At 35.3% G+C, this 23890-nt stretch overlaps 3 protein-coding genes and 1 non-coding gene across 5 annotated transcripts; 1 reads left to right on the plus strand and 3 right to left on the minus strand.

Moving 5' to 3' along the window:
- The first annotated feature begins 928 nt into the window (after positions 1-928).
- Positions 929-7578, plus strand: LOC116004688 (probable NOT transcription complex subunit VIP2). The gene is made up of 14 exons (XM_031244840.1): positions 929-1097; positions 2950-3084; positions 3571-3676; positions 3748-3923; positions 4167-4545; positions 4893-5099; positions 5197-5292; positions 5630-5715; positions 5821-5994; positions 6274-6696; positions 6790-6842; positions 6918-6959; positions 7072-7216; positions 7304-7578. Exons 2-14 carry the CDS (start codon positions 3067-3069, stop codon positions 7361-7363), a joined length of 1965 nt encoding a protein of 654 aa, XP_031100700.1. The 5' UTR covers positions 929-1097; positions 2950-3066; the 3' UTR covers positions 7364-7578.
- LOC116005389 lies at positions 3599-3676 on the minus strand. The gene has a single exon (XR_004094969.1). It is a non-coding gene; the product is annotated as a small nucleolar RNA snoR35 (small nucleolar RNA).
- Positions 7579-7881: 303 nt separating the features above from the next.
- Positions 7882-10682, minus strand: LOC116005157 (ankyrin repeat-containing protein At5g02620-like). 2 transcript variants are annotated; one of them, XM_031245413.1, is made up of 4 exons: positions 10596-10682; positions 9757-10212; positions 9135-9544; positions 7882-8925 (listed from the first exon to the last, which is right to left on the minus strand). In XM_031245413.1, exons 2-4 carry the CDS (start codon positions 10103-10105, stop codon positions 8044-8046), a joined length of 1641 nt encoding a protein of 546 aa, XP_031101273.1. In that variant the 5' UTR covers positions 10106-10212; positions 10596-10682; the 3' UTR covers positions 7882-8043. The 2 variants fall into 2 exon arrangements, with proteins under 2 accessions (XP_031101273.1, XP_031101274.1); XM_031245414.1 differs by having other exon boundaries at positions 9757-10097; positions 10596-10679.
- Positions 10683-18995: 8313 nt separating this feature from the next.
- LOC116005057 (protein SODIUM POTASSIUM ROOT DEFECTIVE 3-like) lies at positions 18996-20600 on the minus strand. The gene is made up of 3 exons (XM_031245284.1): positions 19931-20600; positions 19471-19546; positions 18996-19352 (listed from the first exon to the last, which is right to left on the minus strand). The coding sequence occupies exons 1-3, from the start codon at positions 20489-20491 to the stop codon at positions 19183-19185; spliced, it is 807 nt and encodes a 268-aa protein (XP_031101144.1). The 5' UTR covers positions 20492-20600; the 3' UTR covers positions 18996-19182.
- Between the last annotated feature and the right edge of the window lie 3290 nt (positions 20601-23890).

The raw sequence follows: 23890 nt of genomic DNA on the forward strand, positions 1-23890 counted from the left end.
TAGGTACTTTAACTCAAAGTCACCTTATTTCCTCTAAAGCACAATTTAATTGGTTGACTAATCAAAGTAAACTTAACAATCTGCCCCTGACATTATCTATGTTCGAATTTTACTGAATGAAAGTATATAAATTTATTCCATTATAGACACTAATATACAATACTTTGAGACACCAGAGAGCATTGAGGATTTGTGAATTTGACACATGAAAATTATTGAATTTGAAAAATACAAGTGTAAAGTAGAGGTGTGAAAAGCATGTTCACCAAATTATTGTTTGATAAATGGCAGATCCACCAAAATGGTGTTTTGACCTGACCGCCAAATTAAATGTTTGGTAAAATGGCGGTTTGGAGCAGCGGTTTACTAATAACTTCCATTTCTGTAAACGCGGGAAAAGCATATTCTTTTCCCAAAATGCCCTTTAGATTTAAAAATGGTCATTGATGGCTCATTTAATGAGAAGTCATCACGACTCATTAAAATAGCAACCCATTGAATTTATGGAACTTGAGAAAGGAGCTTTAGTTCACTCTTGTCAGCTGCCACTTCTTCCACCGAGGGAGAAGTGGTACAATTAAGGGGAGCCAACATAGTTCCCTTATGCTTTTTTTTTTTTAAAAAAAAATATTATTTCTTTTATAATAATAATACTTATTATGTCTTTATAGGTCGTTTTACATATTAACCATTAACTTTAAACAACTAATTTTAATAACATCTTTTTATAAGTTGTTAATATAATCTGTTAGTCAAATCCACTAACACAATTCGCTAACCGCTGACACAATCCGCTAGCTGCTGATTCCAAAGAAGGCCATAATCATAACTTCAAGGGTCCAACCAAAATGTCATTCCAATTTCTTACACACATCCCGCACGCACCCTACACGCCAGGAACCGATAGGGGGGATGGTTACGTCATCTGAGGGACACGCCCAATCACCACTGTGGAATACGCATTTTCTTGCAGGTTTTATTAATTAAATTAATTTCCCACTTTTTTTTCGGGTTTTGGTCTCCGCGATCCTCTTGGCTCGTCTCTGTCGTCGACCAGTAGAGTCTTCTATCTTCTTCTTTTCACAGATCTGCGACTGGTAATCACCTCCATCCACACTCTCTTTCTCTTTCTGTATCTATACACGCAAATACATACCGGACAACATATTATTAACGCTATTTTTCTTTTTTGGTATACGTATAAGTTTAGGTATTAGCTCTTAGGGTTTTACGCATCTTCCTCTTTTCACTTTCAGTATCGTATTCGGCGTGTTGCTGTGTATGTGTATGTATAATTTTTCACAAATTTGTTTGAGTTTTGGGGAGGAGGATGAGGAGGAGGTAATTTGGGGTTGGATTGTGCGGTATGGAGAAATGGAAATTTTTTAGGGTGCTGTTTTTGAGATGAATTTTGGTGAAACTATCTCAGTTGCTTATAATCCCACATTGCCGCTTGGAATGAATAAAAGGTTATGTATGCTTTTTTGTCTTCCATTTGCAAATGTTAATGAACACTATCTGCAGTTGAAGTGCAGACTGTGAATTCTGTACCTGTGAAATGTGCCATGTATAGTTAATTGGACTGTAACCTCAGGGCATTTGTTTTGAGTTTCAATGTGCAACTTGATTTGAGCTGTTGGAATTCGACCAAAAGGTTGAAAAAATTTGGACTATCAAAATCGATCCATGTTAAAATCACTGAGCTTGACTGAGATGGAATAATTGGAGCAGCAATTCTTGGATAGCTCGTTTTCCTTGGTCTAGTTGCTAGCCTTTAGGTCATTGATTATCTGATACTTTTGATATTCTACCTGCCACCCTGTTTGCTTCAACAGCCTGTATTTTACAAATGCCGCAAAAAACGGAGGAAATAAACGCTTCACTTTTTATACCAAGTTATTTTGTTACTTAAATAACTACTATGCTGGCATCCCTGTGTAACTTGAGAATTGATATGCCTCTATTGTTTCCAAATTTTGTTCCCTCCAATAACTTTGGCTCCTCCACTATTGCCATCTGAAACAGTGGATAAATAGCAATCTAGCTGTTCCGTGATGATATTAGTGAGCATATATTAATTTCAATGGAATTGCTAGATAAGGGAAAATTACAAACTTTTTTTAAGGGGTGTTACATTACTTCATGTTTGTGCTCGGTGAAATCATATTTTATTGTGGTGTCAATGCTCTATGTTGTAATGAAAAGCCAATGGAAAGTCTTGAAATATAAAATCGATGCACTTAATTAGATTGGGAATTATGTCATTAAGTTTTCCTCATTTTGACATTTTTATAAAAATAATTCTTTTCGTTCTTTTAACGAGGTTTTCTCCTCGCCCTGTGACCCTAGCCGACAAAGGACCACAAGGAGGTAAACCAGCCTAGGTTACCCATAGCTGACCGGCTCAAACCCAGGGGTTTGAGGATCGAACCTCCAACCTCTCGGCTGTAGGTAGAGCACTCTTACCACCTGGGCTGCCCTTACGGACAAAAATAATTCTTTTCGTGTTTGGTAGCCTGTTTGTCATCAAATTTAAACCTTTTTATCCCTGATTAATTTCTCTTTTTTGAGTTCTTTCTATTTCTTTTTGAGGGTTGTGAGTGGGGATGGGGTGGGCTGCTGAATGAAATTCACTGGGAAAGTATTGGTGAAAAATCCTTAGCAACAAAACTGCGGTGTGACAGGTGTTAAAACTTAAAAATTAACTCTTATGCGTAACAATGGAATTTTTACTGTCTCACTCTCGATGCATTTGCCTCGTGTTGGTGGTTTTTATGTTTCCCTGTGTGTTTTGACTATATTCCTGACTTTTTTAGTGTCTTAATTTATTATTGGTTTCTTGTTATGTAACATCTAATAATTCTTTTTGACTTGCTCTTCCAATTATATTACCATTTATATTTCTTTTTGACTGGCTGTTCCAATCACGTCCTCCTTTTTGCATTATAGGTAGTTTCGCGTCGGAAAAGCTTCCAAAATTTTATCCCAAAATCTTTCAGAAGAAAAGCAAGAAAAGTTGCCGCTCCACCTGGAAAAAGTTCTGCATGACCTCTTGACATTTCTACAATGTCAGGGTTGCTTAATGTATTATTCCTTCTAGAATCTAGATTGCAATATCTATCTAGTACTAATTTTATTTTTGTCATTTTCCTTTCCTGTTTCGGAATCTAATTGATAGAATCTAAACTCTACCTTATTCATTGTACATGAACATTTTTACTCATGCTATGCATATCAGTACATATCTAATTTTCTTTTGTTACTGTGTTTAAAATTCTTTGTGATGTGAGTATGATTATTAGCACTGCATGGTGTTAGTTCAATGCATAAAATAAATATTAATCTCAGTCTTAGAATGTAAAGTACATGGCTGTCTTGGATCCTGGACAAGAAATGCTTAGTATGAGGTTTACCAGCATTGTTTGTGATAACTGAGATACAAATATAATGCTTTAGAATCTTTCAAGTCATAAAAGAAGCATTCTTTTTTTGGCCTTGATGGTCATTGGACACGCTTTTTTATTCCATGCCCCATTATGCTGAAGTTTGATTTATTTAACTTGGTTGTAGTCATCTTTGAACGGGTCAACCTCAAACCTTACCGACAACTCTGGGCGCTCCTACACATCATTCTCAGCACAGTCTGGTGCAGCATCTCCTGTTTATCATCATTCCGGTAAGTTGTTTACTGGATTATGACGTCTTTATGCTTTTTAAGCCAATGATTTACAAAGTTCTTCTTCACAGGAAGTGTGCAGGGGCTGCATAATATTCATGGGAATTTCAATGTTCCCAGTATGCCAGGTACACTTGGATCGAGGAACACAAGTATAAACATGCCATCAAGCAGTGTTCAGCAGTCTGGGAATAGCCTTTCTAGTGGTCGGTTCACATCAAACAATCTTCCAGTTGCTCTTTCCCAGGTATTTGTTCTTGGGGATCTGGAAGTCTTGTAAGGCATCAGAGTAAATGTTCTTAAATTTATCCAAAACAATTGATGGGGGATAAAATTATTTTCAGCTCTTTGCTAAACTTTTGTGAGATGTGAAGACAGTATTGGCTTAGGGATGATAATGTTCTTACGATTTCAGAAAACATTTCAATGGTGTTTTTGAAACATGTGCCTCTAAAGGTTTCTTATTGTTTCATTTGCCACTAATTTGCAGATATCTCATGGCAGTTCACATGCTCATACAGGGATGACGAGTAGAGGTGGTTTAAGTGTTGTAGGGAACCCAGGGTATAACAGTAACACAAATGGTGTTGGTGGTTCAATTCCTGGAATTCTTCCAACTTCTGCTGCTATTGGTAATCGAAGTGCTGTCCCAGGACTTGGAGTGTCCCCGGTTTTGGGAAATGCAGGGCCAAGGATGACAAGCTCAGTTGGAAACATAGTTGGTGGGGGGAACATGGGAAGGAACATTAGCTCTGGTGTACTGTCTGTGCCTGGTCTGGCATCACGTTTGAATTTGACTGCCAATAGTGGTTCTGGAAACTTGAATATTCCAGGGCCAAATAGGCTAATGAGTGGTTCTCTTCAACAAGGTAAATTTCTGAAATTGGTTGTCTTGAGCATCTTATCAAATGAGCCAACAATAAATTTGGGTTGTGGTAGTTTATAAATGAATAGTATGGTCTTTAAATTGAAGTATAAATATATCTTAAGCTGAGAAATGCTAGGTTTGCAAATCAGAATTGCCTTTTGCGTTCAATGGTTTCACACTGCTACCTATTTTCATTCAAATGTAACATGATTCGATTGTGCCATTATGGGTTTTTAGATGATGCCGTAACTTCTTTAGTGGTATATAAACTTGAAGAAACATGTGTAACAGAATTTCTCATTTTGCTTAGTCCATCTTTTACACTAATAATGATATCTCTCTATTCAGCTTCTCCACAGGTGATGTCTATGTTAGGAACTTCGTATCCTCCTGCTGGTGGCCCACTATCTCAAAATCATATCCAAGTCAACAATCTTAACTCTATGGGAATGTTGAATGATATAAATGCAAATGATGGTTCCCCTTTTGATATCAATGATTTCCCTCAACTATCCAGCCGCCCTAGTTCTGCTGGAGGCCCTCAAGGACAAATAGGTAAATTTTTTTTCCTGTCTTGTTTTTTGGGCACATTCTGTTCAGGTATGTTTATCAACAATGCTATCAGGTCACTGATGTATTTGATCACTTCCAGGTTCATTGCGAAAACAGGGCCTTAGTCCTATTGTTCAGCAAAATCAGGAGTTCAGCATTCAAAATGAAGATTTTCCAGCTTTGCCAGGGTTTAAAGGTACATACAGTTTATTTGTGATTGTATTCACTGTGTTGATTTATACAGATATTGCTGTTTGCTACTTGCTAGTTTATAAGTTTAATATCAAGCGGACAACAGGGCTGGAATGTGGCAGCGGTATCGGTGCTGAATTTACATATTTATTCACCCTATCTACCATGTGATATAGGGGATAAAGAGCAGGCCGATTCATGCACAAGTTGATCTTTCATTTTGTTGATAACACATTAGAATTTTACTCGCAAGTATTTTGAGTTTGTTAAATGGAATTTAAGTTTCTTTTATCTTTTTCAGCTAAGTTGGGCTTTCATTGACTATCTACTTGATTTCTTAGGTGGCAATTCCGATTTTGCTATGGATCTACACCAGAAAGAACAGCTTCATGATAATAATGTTCCCATGATGCAGCAACATTTTTCTGTAAGCACTAAGCACTGTTTCATCAGATATTTCTTTACCCTTAATTGTTGTAATCTCATTTCACTATTTTATTTCTGCTTTCATAACTGGTGATTCAATGTGTAGATGGGAAGATCTGCTAGTTTTAGCTTGGGAGGAACGTATTCATCTCATCGCCCACAGCAGCATTCATCAGTGAGCAGTAGTGGTGTCTCATTTTCAAATGTAAATAATCAAGATCTACTTCACTCACATGGTTCAGATGTCTTTCAACCATCTCATTCAACTTTTCACCAGCAGGTGCATACTACTTTCCCCCTCTGAATTGGAAATATAGTTTCTGGTGTCTTTATGTTGGTGTTCGTAGTTAAAGGTGGGCAGAACCAGGGAATAGCGTGCTTGTCTGGTGTTTTATATGTTAAACAAAATTTGAATCATGATTAAGCTGCTTTATGGAGAAAGCAGCAATCTTCTGTTTCCACTGATGTTAAAAAGTTTGTGCATCCCATTCTTGCTAGAAGGGTGCACGTGTGTTGCACTGATTTGATATTTTTGTTTTGTGGTTTTTACTTTCTTCAGCCTGGTGCATCCTCTGGCTTAGGGTTGCGACCTCTTAATTCTCCAAATTCTGCTTCTGGTATTGGTTCCTATGACCAACTAATCCAGCAATATCAGCAGCACCAAAATCAACCCCAATTCCGTCTGCAACAAATGTCTGCTGTAGGTCAGCCATACAGGGATCAGGGCATGAAATCCTTACAGCCGCTAGTTACTCCAGACCCATATGGCTTGCTTGGTTTGTTAAGTGTTATAAGAATGAGTGATCCCAACCTTACATCCCTTGCTCTTGGAATTGACCTGACAACACTGGGATTGAACTTGAACTCGGCTGATAATCTGCACAAGACATTTGGTTCACCGTGGTCTGATGAGCCTGCCAAGGGTGATCCAGAGTTCAATGTGCCTCAATGTTATTACGCGAAACAACCACCTCCTCTGAATGTCAGCTATTTTTATACTTCTGTTATAAATTGATTTTCTTCCTTTCAAAAAGGAAAAAAATTCCCTCACTAATATGTTCTATATTGGATGCAGCAAGCGTACTTCTCAAAGTTTCAGTTGGATACTTTGTTTTATATATTTTATAGGCAAGTATTAAGCTAAAGTATGACTTGTTCTCCTAGTACTACAATCAGTTCTAACAGATCTTCCTAACTTCGCAGCATGCCAAAAGACGAGGCACAACTATATGCAGCAAACGAATTGTATGCTCTCTCCACTGTCTTCTACATTCTGTTTTTCCTTTTGTGTTGCAAGTGGACTTCCTTTTATGGACTTCACTGGTTAAAAATGTGGTATTGCATCATTTTCTTGCAGGTATAACAGAGGGTGGTTTTATCACAGAGATCATCGGTTGTGGTTTATGAGGGTTACTAATATGGAGCCTCTTGTTAAGACCAATACATACGAGAGAGGATCTTATATTTGTTTTGACCCAAACACATGGGAAACTGTTCGTAAGGTATGCATTCCTCGGTACATCATTAACTTGAGTATCCTATTCTTTTAGTCCCCCGGGTTGTTAATATGATGGTGCACTTTAATGAAGGATAATTTTGTGGTACATTATGAGGCGTTGGAGAAGAGACCTGTGCTACCTCAACATTAACCTTGGAGATGTACTTGTCAGTGTAAATTCTATAACCGGGTAGTTTTTACCTGTAGTTTGTTGTTCAGTTTATCCATTGTTAGTAATATTTACATCAATCAATCTCATTTGGGTTTAAATGTAGATGCTGTATCTTTTATTTGATAATCTTGAAGTGTTATTAGTTGAAAAATATGATTTCAGTTCAGTTTTCTGTTTTAGTATTCTGTATTCAACCCTTTTATTTCAGATCCATGCCTTTTTTTATTGTTGTTGATTATTTGGGTAATTAACTTCTGCCTATTTGCAAATATTTGATGATTCCATAAGAACAGTATTTTAGAGATGTCAATCTGAGCTAGATTTATATGACTTGGCACGGGCATGACTTGCATGGGCTGGCCCAAGTATGGGCTATAGTATTTGGGCACGACCCCATATACGGGTTGTGCCGGTGACCCCAAAGGTAATATAAGCTCGGCCAAGATAAGTTTTATTGTTTTGTACATGGAATGTTATACACTTATACTTTGTATATATTTAGAGTCAAATAATAGAATTGTATATATTGATCTCATTTTTGTAAGCTTGAAAGTCGTTGCATTGGTCTGTACAAAGCAATGTTAGAGGATAAGTGTTGGGTTGATCACAATCTACCATGCCATCAAGGGACTGTTGAAGGTTGTTGATGTTATTATATACTATATAGCATATATTTTCTTGAATTCATTGTGGAGTAGCTCTGAATCTGAGACAGAGCCTGAGAAGGACCTTGATCTGTTGGGCTGAGAGGTATTTCTGACACTCCTCTTGCTGCTGGAAGTCTCAATCCGATGCACGATAACCCAGTAACACATGGTCCCCAAAGTGGTAGCCAAGATGGTGGTCCCGATGATGGTGACCACTATGGCCAGCCACCGCTCGCGCTCCCCGACCACCACGAACGACAGCGCCAAGAACGCCACCGAGATGAGCACGCACGCCAGCCACATTAGCTTGTTGATGATCGCCATCATCTGCTTCTTCGCCTTGCTTTCTATCACCACCACTGACGTCTGTACCACCACCACCGCCAAGGATATGAACAACGCGATGGAGTCGAACACGAAGAAGATCATGAACGACGCTTTTGGCGCTATGTTGGCTTCTCCTAGTGACGTCCCCGGTGGGATATCCTCTGGGTCGTTCACGTACTGCCCCGGCACCGTGAATATGGCCGCGAATGCCACCGTCGCTATCAGCACTGCCACCACCGTGGTGGAGTTTATGGCGTTGTTCAACCCCTCCGTGTGCATTTTGTTCAGGCGTTTCGCGATCCCCTGGATGCGCCTTCTTGTCTGCTTCGTGTGTTCTAACTGGTAGTGGACTTCGTGCTTTATGTCGCTCACTGTCTGCTTCAATTCCCTTGCCGGATTCGTCCCCACCGGCGGCTTGATGGCACGGGCGCTCTGCACTCCGTGCTCCCTCAGCATGGCTTCCGTCTCGCCATGCCCCATTTTTTCTGCTGTGTCCAAAGCTGTCTCGCCTGACCTGTTCAATGCTCTTGTGTCCATTTGTTCCTGCTCCAATAACATCTTCACAATCTGCATCTCCCACATTACACTTTTACTTCATCATTTACATATTTTAATTTCAATCTAATCAACAAAATATCAGAGAGAAACTCGTAGCCACTATCAGAGGGTGTGAACTGGTTGTTCATAAGTGATTGGATCAAACCAAGAAAGTCAAACTTGTAATTTTCCATAATATACGGAGTAATATAGAATAGTGAATTTAATTAATTAATTACCTGAGCTCTGCCTTTTCTAGCTGCTATATGCAATGTTGTGTTGCCCTTAGTATCCACCATATTTACGGACAAAGGATCAGCTTGGATTAGAGCCTCCACCACCTTGAGATTTTGGCCTTTGACCGCCATGTGAAGGGCGGTTTGACCTTTTTTGTCCACCCTATTAACAACCCTGGGTTCTTTACTCAATATAGCCTTCACAACCTGTACATGCCCATTCCTGGCAGCTGAATGCAAAGCTGTTTTTCCATTGCTTTTGGCTATGGCTGCCAGGCTGCCCTCTTGCTCCAACAGATAATCCACCACCTCTATGTGCCCTTGCGTCGCCGCCGTGTGCAACGCCGTCGTGTTAGCCACATCAACCGTCATCGACAGCTCCGGATGAGCCTCCATTAGTACTTTCACCATCTCTTCATTATCAAGCATACAAAATGACTTAAGATCGAATAACGTGTTCTGTCTCAAAACATAAGTTTTTTTTTGTTTTTTTTTTAGTACAAAACTTAAGTTAATTACATGTATATGTATATGACTGGAAACTCGCACTGTGATTTTAGCCAACAAAAGAGTACAATTAAGGTAAATCAGCCTAAAAACGCGACAAATAGTGAAAGTAACGTACCTAAATCGCCTTGTTTGGCAGCAATGTGGAGGGCATCAAAGCCATTTTTGGCCTTGATTCCGGCGGCCACAAGGTCATAATACTTGATCATCTCCCTAACAAGCTCAACATACCCATATTCTGCAGCCACATACAAGGCTGTTTCCCCTGCTGAATTCTGCTTTATTAGCATCTCCGCCGCCTCTTCTTCTTCTTCCCCTGTCTTGTTAACCATTTCCATTATCGCCGCAATGTTCCCCGCCCTCGCCGCCGAATGCAAAACCGTGTCCTCGCGTTTTCCGGTCAGCTGTTTCGTCATCTTCTTCCGGGTAGACACCGCCGGATACGGCGTCTCTGCCGCCCTATCCATTATGTATTATTAATATTTACACAAACTTCCTTCAATTCTGATCTCTCCTCCCCTTAGCAAAGCCTCTTCTTCCTCCCCTCAAACACCCATATCAACAATCGCATTTTCTACCATCAAAAAACAACACAAATTTTCTTGAATTACCAATGATCATGGAATGTGTTGAGATAAAACAAGAATAAAGAATCTATTATGTCTCTTACGAGCAACATATTTATATGCAACCTTAAACATGTATAATAACCTAATTCTGTTCATGTACATGTTAGTTGCATATAATGTTCAACCATCTTCATCACAATTAATAAAAGAACAGCTTTGCTTTCAAATAAGTACATTATCGAACCACGTAAATATTGTTTTTCTTTACTTTCTGCCATTGTTATCGTTTTTTGTTCTGATTAATCTCTCAGAATGCAATCAGAAAGATTGAGAATTCCACCGAATTAAAACAAGAAAAAAAGGGGAATTGGAAAAACATGGGTTTTACCTGGACATGATGAAGAACCTTCCACCTCCTGCTAAATGCCATTAAAGATGAAAGAGCCCATAAATTTTCTGGGCTGGGCTGTTCATCATCAAAACAGCCTGCAATTTTGGTTCCAATGCCGGAACTGCTATATATGAACGCCAATGAAGCTAAGGGAGGGAACAGATTCTTGCCCACATGCACGCAACAAAACAATCAATATTCAGACGTGTATTAAATTAAATCAAATTAATTATATTGTCTGCAATCTCTGAAGGTTACGATTGATTGAAAAATGATCGATCGTGAGGTCGACGGCGACGATATGTATATTTCAGAACGTCAAATTTTCCTCTGTTAGCATAGCATGGAGTATATTTTACATTTTAAAATTTCAAAAAATAAAAAATAAAAAATAAAAATAAAAATAAAAAAATAAAAAAGAAAAAAGAAACAGAAAAAGAATTGAAAGAAGAAAATGATCGAAATGAACGGGCGATGAAATAGGCGGTAATGCCAGAGGTGGAGAAACATTCACGGTTAATAATAATAATATGTTACGTTCCACCGACACTGTTCAAATAACATGCCCCAATTCTGTCGTTATTTCTGTTATAAATTAAATTATGGTTTGTAATACAATGGTAACTGAGTATTATTTTGTAGAAAAAAAAAACGTTCAAGTTAATTTTAAGATTAAACCGAAACTCATTTAACTCCAGTTACTATATATTATGTATACGGTACAAACAAAATAATTATGTTTATGAATTTAATTTATACCCATGCAAGCATAAAGCTAAGAATTTATTTGCATGTATTGTAGTTTGTTTTCAATGAGACTTGAATTTAGTGTTTTAAGTGTTTTCTTTTCATCTATTGATCTATGTACTACTTTGTATATTATTTTGTCAACTATAATTTGTAAGGGGCATAATTTGGAAATCATATAACAGCCCACAGAGTTGTGTGGAGATAGGTCTAAAACGACATCATTTTGATGTTAAGAAAATTTCTTGCTTTACACGCGTGTTAGAATAATAAATATTCTGGGAGTAAGATAATGTATTTTATGAGTTAGAATAATGTACTTTATATGTGTTAGAATAATAATGAAATTTCTAGGATAAAATAATGTATTTTATAATTAGAATAATGTACTTTATGTGTTAGAAGAATGTATTTAATTTTATGAGTTAGAATAATGTATAATGTACTTTATGTGTTAGAATAATGAAATTTTTAAGGTAAGGTCATGCATGTTATGAGTTAGAATAATGTACTTTATGTGTTAGAATAAAATATTTTATGAATTAAAACAATGTATTTTATGTGTTTTTAGATCATGGTCCACACTACTGCTGTGTGGACCGTAATAATTGCATGTAGGTAGAGATGGGTATAATTTCAATTATTAGAACTAACACTTTGAAATTTGAACTAAATTTAAAAATTTGGATACATCAAATTGAATATTAGAATGTACAATATTATCTTCACATAACTTTATTAAGTTTGGACACTTGAATATTTATACTAATTGTTCTTAATAATTTTTTTTCAACAAATCAAGCAATAAAATATAAAATATGGAGCCTTCAAAAAAAAATTATAAAATATGGATTAATTTCGTTTAATGAAATTTAAATTTTATTTTTAATAAATTGTTTCCCAATAACCAATGGCCGTACGTGAAGAAAAAAAAACGTACTCTTAACTCGTACGTGAATGATTTGATGTATTTGGGTGGGGAAAGAGCCAAAGAGGGACATGACTTTGAGTTCCAACCACCTCGTATTATTGTTTCACATCCTTCACAACACATCAATATTCACATCCAACCGTACCATGGTGACATGGTCCATGGGAGAAGTATACCAGAAAAGAAAGAAGAGAAATTGGTTTCTGGATAGAAGATTGCACCAAAGAGTATCCTTAAAAGTGGAGTTATTTTGCGGTTTTTGAAGAGTTTTTGTAAGTATAATTAGGAAAGAGAAAATGAGATAGAAGGAAAAAAAAAACAAATATAATTTTAAAAAATATATAATAATGTCACATGTCAGGCATTAAAAATCCCCGCATGGGCACTGCTGTGCGCCTTGAATTTTCAAGTTTCTTTGATGTCAGAAATGTTAGCTAATAACCCCATATTTGCAGAAGAACCCCAAACCCCCTCTCTCTCCTCCTCTCTCTCTCATGCCATGGTGGCCATAAATATGACATTATCTCCTAAATCACCACTGATGGTGATGCTCTAAGAGCATTTTCAATAGTAAAATTTTTGCACAAAATTTTAGATGCCAAATAAGAGAGGGGAGAAGGGAAAAATGAATTAAATCAAGGCCAAACAACTTGTGCTCAATTGACAGCTATGTGGCACTTCTTGAGGAAAGGTCACAGGATCAAACCCAAGTGATGGGATATTGACTCATTATTAAATAACTCGTAAGTCATGAGTGACACCTAGCAGTATGTCATGACTACTTAGTTGACAATGAATATATTTTAATATATTATAATGAACATTTTTGTTACAAATATCATGCAACATTCCTTCCACACAACACTTGTTCCGAACCAGGTAAAGGTCATGGTCAAACTTGGTCAAATACATAAACCCGGTCAATATGTCTATTCAATATTCTTAACCTGAAGTCCAACTTCATTATACTCTGGCCAGAGATTCTCGTTGCATGATTATTGAATAGACTGGAACATTCTTGTTACCTCAAGGCGGTGGATCCTCTATTGAACGCACACATGTCTCCGTACAATACTGAACTAGGCCACCAAGTACACTTATAGTCCCATAAGGAACAAAAGGCGCATACTGGCAAAACCTAGTCCACCATATGTACGAGACAACCATGTCGTCTCAAGTCAAAGGATTATTGCATACTTGTAACATACAACATACCGATGACACACAGGTAAACACCATGCGGTACGTTGTAGTCAGTCATTGTTCAATGACTTGTTCTCTAACAATCATCCATATGCCTACTCTCTGTATCTCATACAGAATGGTGTGAGACTCACCATAAGAAGGACAATGTGCTAGTCTTATCGGAATTCTAATGCCCAATTAGAATTCCTATGACTAAGAACATTTTTACAATTCTTCATTTATTAATTCTTCGTCATTCATATTCTTAACTCTTAAGAATGAAGAATTAAGAAGATTGTATGGAATAATATCAAATATTAACTAAGCCAAAATAAAATAAATAAAATAATTATTTATCATATTTATTTAATAAGAAATTAATGCCCAAAACAATAAATGTTGGCTCCTAGGGCATACATGTCTAACACTACCTTGTATTAGAGACAGTACTCAAAAAAAAAAAAAAAAAAATCTAAGAGTTGTCAGAAAAAGAAAAAGAAAAAAAGGACTATGGTTAACGTGCCTAGCGGGCACGTGTAGTGTATGCGCCCGACTGGCGCTTCTGTGCAGCTCACGCGATTGAGCAATAGTTTTTCTTTGTTTTGGTGGGGCCTACTTTTGGAGACAAAAATCAAGTCTTCCTGCAAGAACCTCAAACATTTTCTCTCATCCACTTAAGCAAAAACCTCCTCAAAATCACTCCAAAAACTCTATTGTGGATGCTCTAAGGATACATGATTGAATTCTAATCATTGTAGTGTGAAAGTTCCACTATTTATATGGATGGCTCACTACGAGCACCAAAAACTGGTCTTCCACCTAAATGATCATCGAATCAATCACTGTGATTTATTTCTCTACAATTCATGTGAGACCAAGGTGTGCGGTGATGAGGGGAGGGATTTCGTCATTCTGCACCTAAGAAAAAGGCAGTCATCCAATTTTCAATAAATTATACTTTTTAAAAATGTTGTTTTTCCTTTATTTAATTTGCGAAAAAACTCGCAATTATTACGTGAATGTGCGCTTTGATTGAGCTAAAATGAGAAGGTCATCAATGTGCGTGTGGTTATTAAGTCAACTTTATAACTAACTTGATCCTTAATTTTTCCCTTAAATTATTCTATAATGTGATATGTTAGATATGTACTGAGAATTTATAACATTTAAATGTGGCAACGCATTGTGGTTCTGCTTGGAAGTTCACAATAAATGCTACAACTGAATGATTTATTATTATTATTTTTTAAATTTTTGTGTAGTTTTCTATTAGCAAGATTATACGAAGAATTTAATTACCAACTGCCTATGTGTCAAAAATGATTGGGTGGAATTAACAATTTAATTGCAACATATTGTGATGTCAGCAACAACGATAGGATATGTGGGGAAGTATGGGGAGTTACACGTACTCTTGTTGGATGGTTAAACTCACAGCTACTCGATCTGATACTATTATTGAATGAAGGTACGAAATATTAAGTCTAGCATTTTATCATCGAAACATGTATGATGCTGACTGTTATATAATCTGTTCAAATTTTCTGTGTTCTCAAACATTCATCTAACATTTTAATATTAAAAGGAGTTATTAATTAATGACAACTCAGATATAAATTAAACAAAGATATATGTGTGTGTATATATAACAACAACAACAACAATTATTATTATTATTATTATTATTATTATTATTATTATTATTTTATTATTATTTTATTATTGAATTTATATATAGTTCAATAAATATAAATGTGTGTGTACACACTCACAAAGAGTATTTTTTGGTATTATAACATAAAAGTTATTCCCTATAGTTTAGGAATAGCTAATATCAGGGAGGCCCCCTAATAATGGCTATTCCCCTGCAAAAGGTATAGCTCATCCCTAGGAATGCTATTCCATGAGTAAAATTCGAAAACAAACAATGCAATAACTATATTCTCAGGCATGACCGGATTTTAGGGCGTGCAAGATGTGCAACCGCACAGGGCCCCAAAATTTTGGGGGCCCCTAGTCCAGCCCTGGCCTAATAGTTGGTATATGTATTTGTCATTATATTGGTCAAAATTAGATTTTTTGCATTTTTCTCTTTGTAATTTTTCTTCAATTCGTAGTTTATTTATACTTTAATAGAGTCTCACTTAGTTACTAGCATAGGGCCCCACAAATAAAAAAACCGGCCCTGTCCCCAGGAATGTTAAGTCATTATATATCTGACCTATTTCATGAACCAAACATTTTAGAGTGAAAAGATCATAGTGACAAATATATAGCTTGGTGAAGAGAGATGTTTAAAGTACTATCAAAGGAGATAGCTAGTAATAACCTAGTTGATTTTATTTGCAACGAGTATACGTGAAGAGCTATAGTTTCACTAGTATTTGTATCATACTAGATTATTAGTAAAATCCTCCGTAATTAAGAGTTTAAAGAGAAGTGTGGAGTAAAGGTTCTCGAACCACTATAAACATGGTGACTCAATTTCTCTTTCATACTACTCTTTATTTATCTGCAAATCAACCTATATCTCACACACTACTTCACATACTTTAGAATGCGAACAGAACAAACTACAAACAAATTTGACAAGTTTTAGACTTCCCTTACAATTACTTTAATACTTTTTGTTAAGTTAAATTAAAAAAAAAATCTATTTGTCTTCTAGATTTTCACTTGTTCGGGAGCAAAAATTTGTATGGATTTGAATACGAGAATGTTTGTATATATATGAGAATAAGAAATGAAGCCAATTATATTACCAAGTTGATTGTGCAGTGTTGTATAGTATTTGACTTCTATATTATAAGGTATGCTCCCATCTGATCTAGACCATTGAAAGTATGTATTGGATTATTGGATTTTCCATTTTAGGCGCAAATGAAATATCCCCATCAATGTTGCCAATCCAATAATGGTGCGCCGCTCCAAGCCTCCAAGTCAAAAAGGAATTTTTTTCCGACTAATAATTAATACAACTTCTTTTGATGAATCATTGACAATTGAGAAACCTTAAAATTAGCATAGATTATACATAATTAAGCGACTCAAATCAAGAAGGTCAATATATAGATTGCTCCTATTAGGAGTTGAACGTAAAACTTTATAGTTACTAAGTAAACAACCTAACCAACTTAGTTAGGGTATCCCAACGCTACTTACATCTTAAACTTTACCTATGTTGCTTTTATTCACCATGATCAGAAACTTTGGGTACTTAATTCTTCTCTCTAATCTCTTTCCTTTGATGGAGGACTGTCTTAATTAGTATTCCTCATACGAGGAGGTTGGCGTACGTGCAATGTGTAGGTTGGCATACAATTTTCTCCTATAAATTTTTTCTCGGAGATTTATAAACAATATATTATTATTTAATTGATTTTTTTTTAAAATATTAAATAGGCTAAATATATATCATTTTAAAAATTTTAAAATTTATGATGTGATTGATCAATTCATGATCGAGCCACGGATGAATATAAAGCATTTTATTGTTAAGTTAAATTTTAGAAGGGAAAATAACAATTTTCTTGATATATATTACGTAGACAAAATTTTTTGAATAAATAAAGAGTAATGATTAAATACATAACAAAAAGTTTGACCAAATCAGTGGATTATTTTATACAAAAATTAAAACCAACCTAGTATCAAAATTTACTTTTTGCGTGCATTTTACTTGCAATAATACTAGCCGACCAAATTATGGGGTCAGAAATTAATGATGAGAAATCAGAAAAGGAAAGATATAATCATACAAATGTTCATTTTAAAGCAACCGACCACGCGTAAGCAATACAAATACGATCATTTGTACTAACAAATAAATCTAATAATAATATAGCTGATCGTGATTTTTCGAGAGATATATACACACACACATATACATAATACATATATACACATACTAACTAGATGATGATATATACCATTTTGCATTAGTACAAGGCCCCGTGTTTTGAAATTCGGTTCTTACCTAAGGAAATTCAACGATTTCGTTTTATTGAATTTGTCGACATTACCCGAGTTATATTTCTTTAATTAGGTGTAGTTCCTTTTTTTTTTTTTAGTTGTATAAAAATGAGTGATAGATTCTGATCTATTGTTGAACAATATAATACATTTATATCGATAATGTATTAAATAATCAAATGCGTTAATTAATGATTAAAGAGATATAGAGTGATGAAGTGCGTTGAACATATAATATACTCCGTATTAAATATACATATACAGTCCAATTATTAGTTTAGATGAACATGTATCTTAATTTAATATGAAAGACATATTCATATGGAAGACCACAGAACGACGTGTTAACATATAATATATAAAACATAAATGCACCATTTAATTATCCATTTAGATTTTTAATTAAAACGAAAAATATCTCAGTTAATCAGCAAATTGAAATAAGGTGGAATCTTAGTGGTCAAACGCTCTGAAACATCACAACCTTAAAAACACAAAACTAATCTGGAAAGTAGTAAACAAGAGATCTGACATTCATTGAGACAAGCATGCAGCATGCCAGCCTATCAAGGTTTGATTTTTATTTTGAATTAAAAGTTAAAATTTTGTTTTGAACATATATTATCTATTCAAAAGGATTTCATTATTGTTTGCTCCAACAAGTTGTGATCACAAAACACAAGGTAACTGATCGCTTTTAATCTTCAGCTTTAGTACGTTTTGTTCTTTCGGAAAAAATCAAATTAAACTCGATTCTAGTAATTTTTTTTTTGATATATATCGTTATCTTTAAAATTATTCTGTAGTTTTTTTTTTTTTTTCCATCTATATATAAGTGTTCGTATTAATAACCTCGACCCAATATAAATTGATTGACTAATACTAAGATAATAAGGAATTTATGAACTTAAAAGTAATTAAGATCTCAAAAACATCATAAAAGATGTTTTATTGCTTGAGAATGTAAAGAATATTGCGTATGGAATGCGAGGGCAGTGATCGTATTTATATGCTACTGAACTGTTTGGTAGGCAAGTTACAACAGTATGGTCCTTTTAGATGGTTGTTATACCTGGACCATGGTATGAAAACGACACCTTTTATTTACTGTAGCCGTTACATTTTAACAAATCTCGTATTTTGTGTGTGTTCATAACAAAATGAAACTACAGTGTATCTAAAATGAAACTGTGTCGCATATTGTGTTTATATTATTAAATGAAACTGTAATTGAATTGAAATGATACTTTAGTTACGTTGAAATGAAATTGCAGTATGTATAAAATGAAACTGAATAGCAATACTGTATGAACCATGGTCCACTGTAAAATTTGCCCTTTTTAGATTACTAGTTTAATAGTCTCAAACTAGGTCTGATCTAATAAACTCTTTGGATTGGGCCTCACAATGCCCGATGGTCAGGCGTGTAATACCATACCTATTAATAATAAAATATTCTGTATTAAAAAATGTTAATTTTACGCTTGGTTCAGTAATAAACACGATAAATAAAATATGTTCTAAGATAGTAATAATTAGCAATACTAGATATTTACATAGAATTCATAAAGCAAACAAAAATTGAACAACTGATTTAACATTAATTTGAGCAAGCGCATACAATGATACACAACTAAGGTTTTGATGAACTAGTTTGTGATCGAGTAAGAGGTTTTTAATTACAAGTTCAAAAAAAAAAAAAATAGAAGAAAGAAATAAGAAAAGAAAGTTGATGAGAAAACTTCTAAATTAATTCGTCAAGCTGACCCTTGGAGATGATGAAGACATCACTGTCGCCGGAGACGGCCACAACTGTGCATTCTTCACCTTAGAGAGGCTTGCGAGTACTCCCACCGGAGTCACGTCACCAATCACCGTTACCTTCTTTGAGTACAAATCAATACTAAATGACGTCACTCCTGTTTTATTATTTTCATTAAAAAAAATTATTAGTTATAGTTAGTACCATAATTAAAAATTCTTAATTTTTACGTAAAAATTCTTGTATGTATGTAGGGAATTGAAACTACTACATGCCTTCCATTCTTGAGAGATGTTTCCTTACTTTCCCTTCACAACCCTTGCAATGAATTGACACCCTCAATTCCACAACCTGCGTGCCAAAAGAAAATCATTATGCACACAAATTTCGTGACTTTTAATACATGTTTCATTTTAACTAAAATTTTAAATAAATGGTGAAATTATGTATATAGTGAACAAATAAGAGATCGAAGAATAATGAAGCCAACCTCAATCAAATTGATCATATTGACTTATTAATAACAATGTTACACATTTGACTCTCAATGACAGTAGTCTATTGACAGTGACCTATTGGTTATCTTAATTTGAGCAGATCAGTTATGGGCAACCACTAATTGATTTTCTTATGATCCTTTATCCACTAAGGTAAAAAGGGTGAGGTTTACCTAGTGTAGACTCAAAACCTTGTCTCTCTCACACACAAAAGAGAGAGAGAAGAATAGTGAAGAACCTGATGATTATGGTGGGAGGGAGTTGACGGGGAGCTTTTAACATTGGAATCATCCACATAAGTTAAGGACGGAGGCTTATACACCGGAGATTCAAGCGGCGACCGCGCCGACGATGACCGGAAAACGGGAAGTTCATTTGAGGGCTGCCGCTTCACCAAGCTTTTCCGGGCAAGATTAGCATTAGATGATGACAATAAATCAATGAAGGGAGAATCTCCGAGCAAATATCGAGAGGAACCAGGAGGGCTAGTGGCCGCAGTAGCCGCCCGCAGGTCGCCGACGTCGGCGGAGCTTTTCCGGCTTAATTCGCCGGGCTTAACCGCCGACGAAGTACTCTTCCGGGCCTTCTGATAGTGAGGGATGGGATCAAAGGGCAAGTGGGAGGAACAAGGCGCCGGAGCCCGGTTTTTGGGCGGGTGGCCGCCGAGGCGGTGAACGCGGCGGCGGTCGATAGTAGGCCTCACGCCGCCGCCGTGCGGAACGACGCCGTGTTGGACGGTGCTAGAACATATGGCGGTGGAGGCCGGTGAGGAGCAAAACAGCTGGTCTATGGATTTCATGATGATAATTAATCAAAGAAGAAATACAGTACAGCAAGCAAGAAGAAAGCCAAGCCAAGCAAGCAATAATGGCGTTTAGCTCATAACACTATTATGCATTAATGAGATGAAAGAGAGTGGGAATAAGGTCCTAAAAATGAGGCTATTTCATCTTCTTATAAAGTAGTCCGCAACAGATGAATAGCTAAAGGTATTATTATAATATATGGATTCAATTCAATCCAAATTCAGCTGGATCAAGTTACACTCGAATTCTTTAATATGCGCTACACATAAAAAAGTTGATTTTATAACTTTACAGTTCATTGACAGTTTAATTTCTAATTGCCTCAAGTTGTTGAATTAAGACATTACAATATATCTACTTGCGTAAATATGTGATTTTAAGTAGAAATTTTAAATTTAATATTCATTATTCTCAAATTTATTACAATAAAAAGTAGTTGATGAAGAGAGAATCACGGATGAAAAAAAAAAGTAACTATCTTGGTCCCATCCAAGCATTGATGAATAGCCCTACCATTGGAGGACACATGAATTCTCTAGACAAGTGTTAGTTGTGTGTAGTATTTTTTTTTTTTTTTTTTTTGAATAATCTACTAAAACACACAAACAATTAGAAAAGGGATAGATAACCTTAGACCTCCTTATGGTTCTTTATGACTAGGATTACAATGCTGATTTCATTTAGAATGTATCTTTAGGTAATGACTGCGTGTTTTCTCGTAAATTAAAAGAATAGTTGAGTGGATAAAACATAACTCTCGTATCTGAATAAATGCAATTTTAACATATACACAAATGGATACAAAAGTTACATTTTATTTAATACAACATATTTTGATTGAAAAACTATCAAATAAAAAAACACTCTATCTAGTCTAGCATTGGATCAATCAAAACATGTTAGAAGAATTGTCTCACTAAGAATGTTCCAAACATTTTTCTTGTATTGCCATGATTATGATAGGGTTTAGGGAGGATACATATGGAAAGTGAAATGATTAGATAGAGGAGGGAAGGATGGAAGTTTGAAAATTTTTAAAAGAGAAGCTAGCTATAAGAGTGGGCTTATAATTAGCATATCATTGCAGACCAGAATTGACTTGATGGGAATTCACATCAAATCAGGCAGCTGCATGCTTAACCCATTGAAGGGCTACATACCCTTTTCCTTTTCCTTGTCTTTGTCGTCAGAATTGATGTTTGTTCCTCACCTAAACTTAAACTACCTGCGGATCTTAACCTTCACATACATTCTTACATTCTACCTTAGATTAGACTAATCTTTTGTTGTTGCTTCCATCTAATCATTATTAGTTAGGATTAATGTTGTTGTTGCTTGTTTGGTTAAGCCACTTAAAAGTACTAACTACCTATTTTACTTAAAGAGTTATATCCCATTAAGTGCTTTTTTTAAGGTAAAAATAAATTTGGGTGAAGGAGAGAATGGAAAAAAGGAGGAGAAAAAAAAAACAAAGTGTTTAATGTTAAATTAAAATTCTTTTCTCGAATTTAAAAAATTATTGTAAAAAAAAAAGGTGCTAATACCCGTTAGGGACTTAGGGTGACTAAGCTAACCATTGACAGCAACCTTGACTTTTTTTTATTCATAATTTACCTTTCATACTTTGGTCCTTTATCGTAAATATTTCATTAAATTTGGACAAAGAATCAAGTAGAAAAGAAGATTAAATGTTATAGGTAAATATGAAATTTTGATATCTTCTCCTCCTCATCCTCCTTATGTTAAACCAATATTCTAGTATTCTTGTGAGTTTATTTGACGAATTTCAACCAAACAATATAACATCATTCTTGAAATTTGTTCCTTTTACGAACCAAACTATTGAATGAAATTTCTATTTTATTCCTTGCATTTTCAATACCCCTACTGAATCAGATTCCTATTTCCTCAAAGTTTATTCCGTGAACTAAATTTGGTGTATGAGAATCATGCTTCATCTATTCGACTACTCTGAAGGATAATAATTTTTTTTTTAAAAAATGAATTAACAAATAAAAGAGATTAATTAATATATAGAGGAGTCAGAAACAGACAATCTCCTGAGGTTTGGTTGAGACATATATTCCGATGTTCCTGCGGAATTTATTTATGTACTAATTCATAGGTTTCACACCGAACCTTCCTATTAAAAATGGTTGGGTTGCTGACAAGTAACGACATTTTATTATAAACATTTAAAACTCTCAGTTAAAGATTTAAAGGTCCTTAAAATCGGACACAAATTCAGGGATATTTACTGCAAGCGACAAAACGCTTGTCATCCGTTTGAAGTTTTGCAAAAAAAAAAAATGGCAGAGGCGAGTGACACGGAGTGACTCTCTTATATGAGAGGTCATAAGTTATGGGTTCGAGTTTTAGTAGGGAAAATATTGACTCTTTGTGTTTTAGTAGGGTTGATAAAGTACTGATGGACAGATACTATATTTGTAACAAAATCAATAGTACTCAAAAAAAAAAAAAAACCTCTTCGTAAGTGATCAATTAACCTTTTGAACTAATTGGTCACATTTACTTATAAAATTATGTTCACTTAGCATTTTCTCCAGATTTTCATCAGGTAACTCTTCCATAATGCTGACATGGAATTTAAATAAAAATAAGGGAAAATGTACAAATAAGCCATTGAACTATTTGGGAATTAGCAATTAAGCCATCGAACTCAAATAAGCTCCAAATAAGCCACTGAACTTAGAAAAACTTAGCAATTAAGTCATTGAACTCCAATAAGCTCCAAATAAGCCACTGAACTCAAGAAAACTAAGCAATTAAGCCACTGAACTCAGGAAAACTAAGCAATTAAGCCACTGAGCTCAGGAAAACTAAGCAATTAACAATTAACATTTTTAACAGGTCATTTGTCTATTCCGGTCACCGGCGACGATTTTTCCAGTGACCGACGAACACTTTCGGCGGCGACGGTCGCTGGAAAAGTCGTCGCCGGTGGTAGAAATAGGCAAATGACCTATAAAAAATGTTAATTGTTATTTTTTTTCGATTTAGTAGCTTAATTGCTTTGTTTTTCTGAGTTCAGTGGCTTATTTGGAGCTTATTTGAGTTCGATGGCTTAATTGCTAATTCCCAAATAGTTCGATGACTTATTTATACTTTTTCCCTAAAAATAATGATGAGGAAGGATTAAGAAGGGTTACATGATGGAAGAATTTTATCAAATTATTTTATTTAAATTCCGTGTCAACATTGTAGAACGGTTACATAATGGAAACCTAGAGAAAATGCTAAGCGAACACAATTTTATTCATCTCCAACCCATCACATCAAAACACTAAATTTCTACACCAAATATATTCTACACTAAAATAATTTGGTTTCTCAAATTTTTAAATTTTTGCCAAGCACCTTATGCTCAAATG

The sequence above is a fragment of the Ipomoea triloba genome, chromosome 14, assembly GCF_003576645.1.
Source record: "Ipomoea triloba cultivar NCNSP0323 chromosome 14, ASM357664v1".
NCBI classification, from domain to species: Eukaryota; Viridiplantae; Streptophyta; class Magnoliopsida; order Solanales; family Convolvulaceae; genus Ipomoea; species Ipomoea triloba.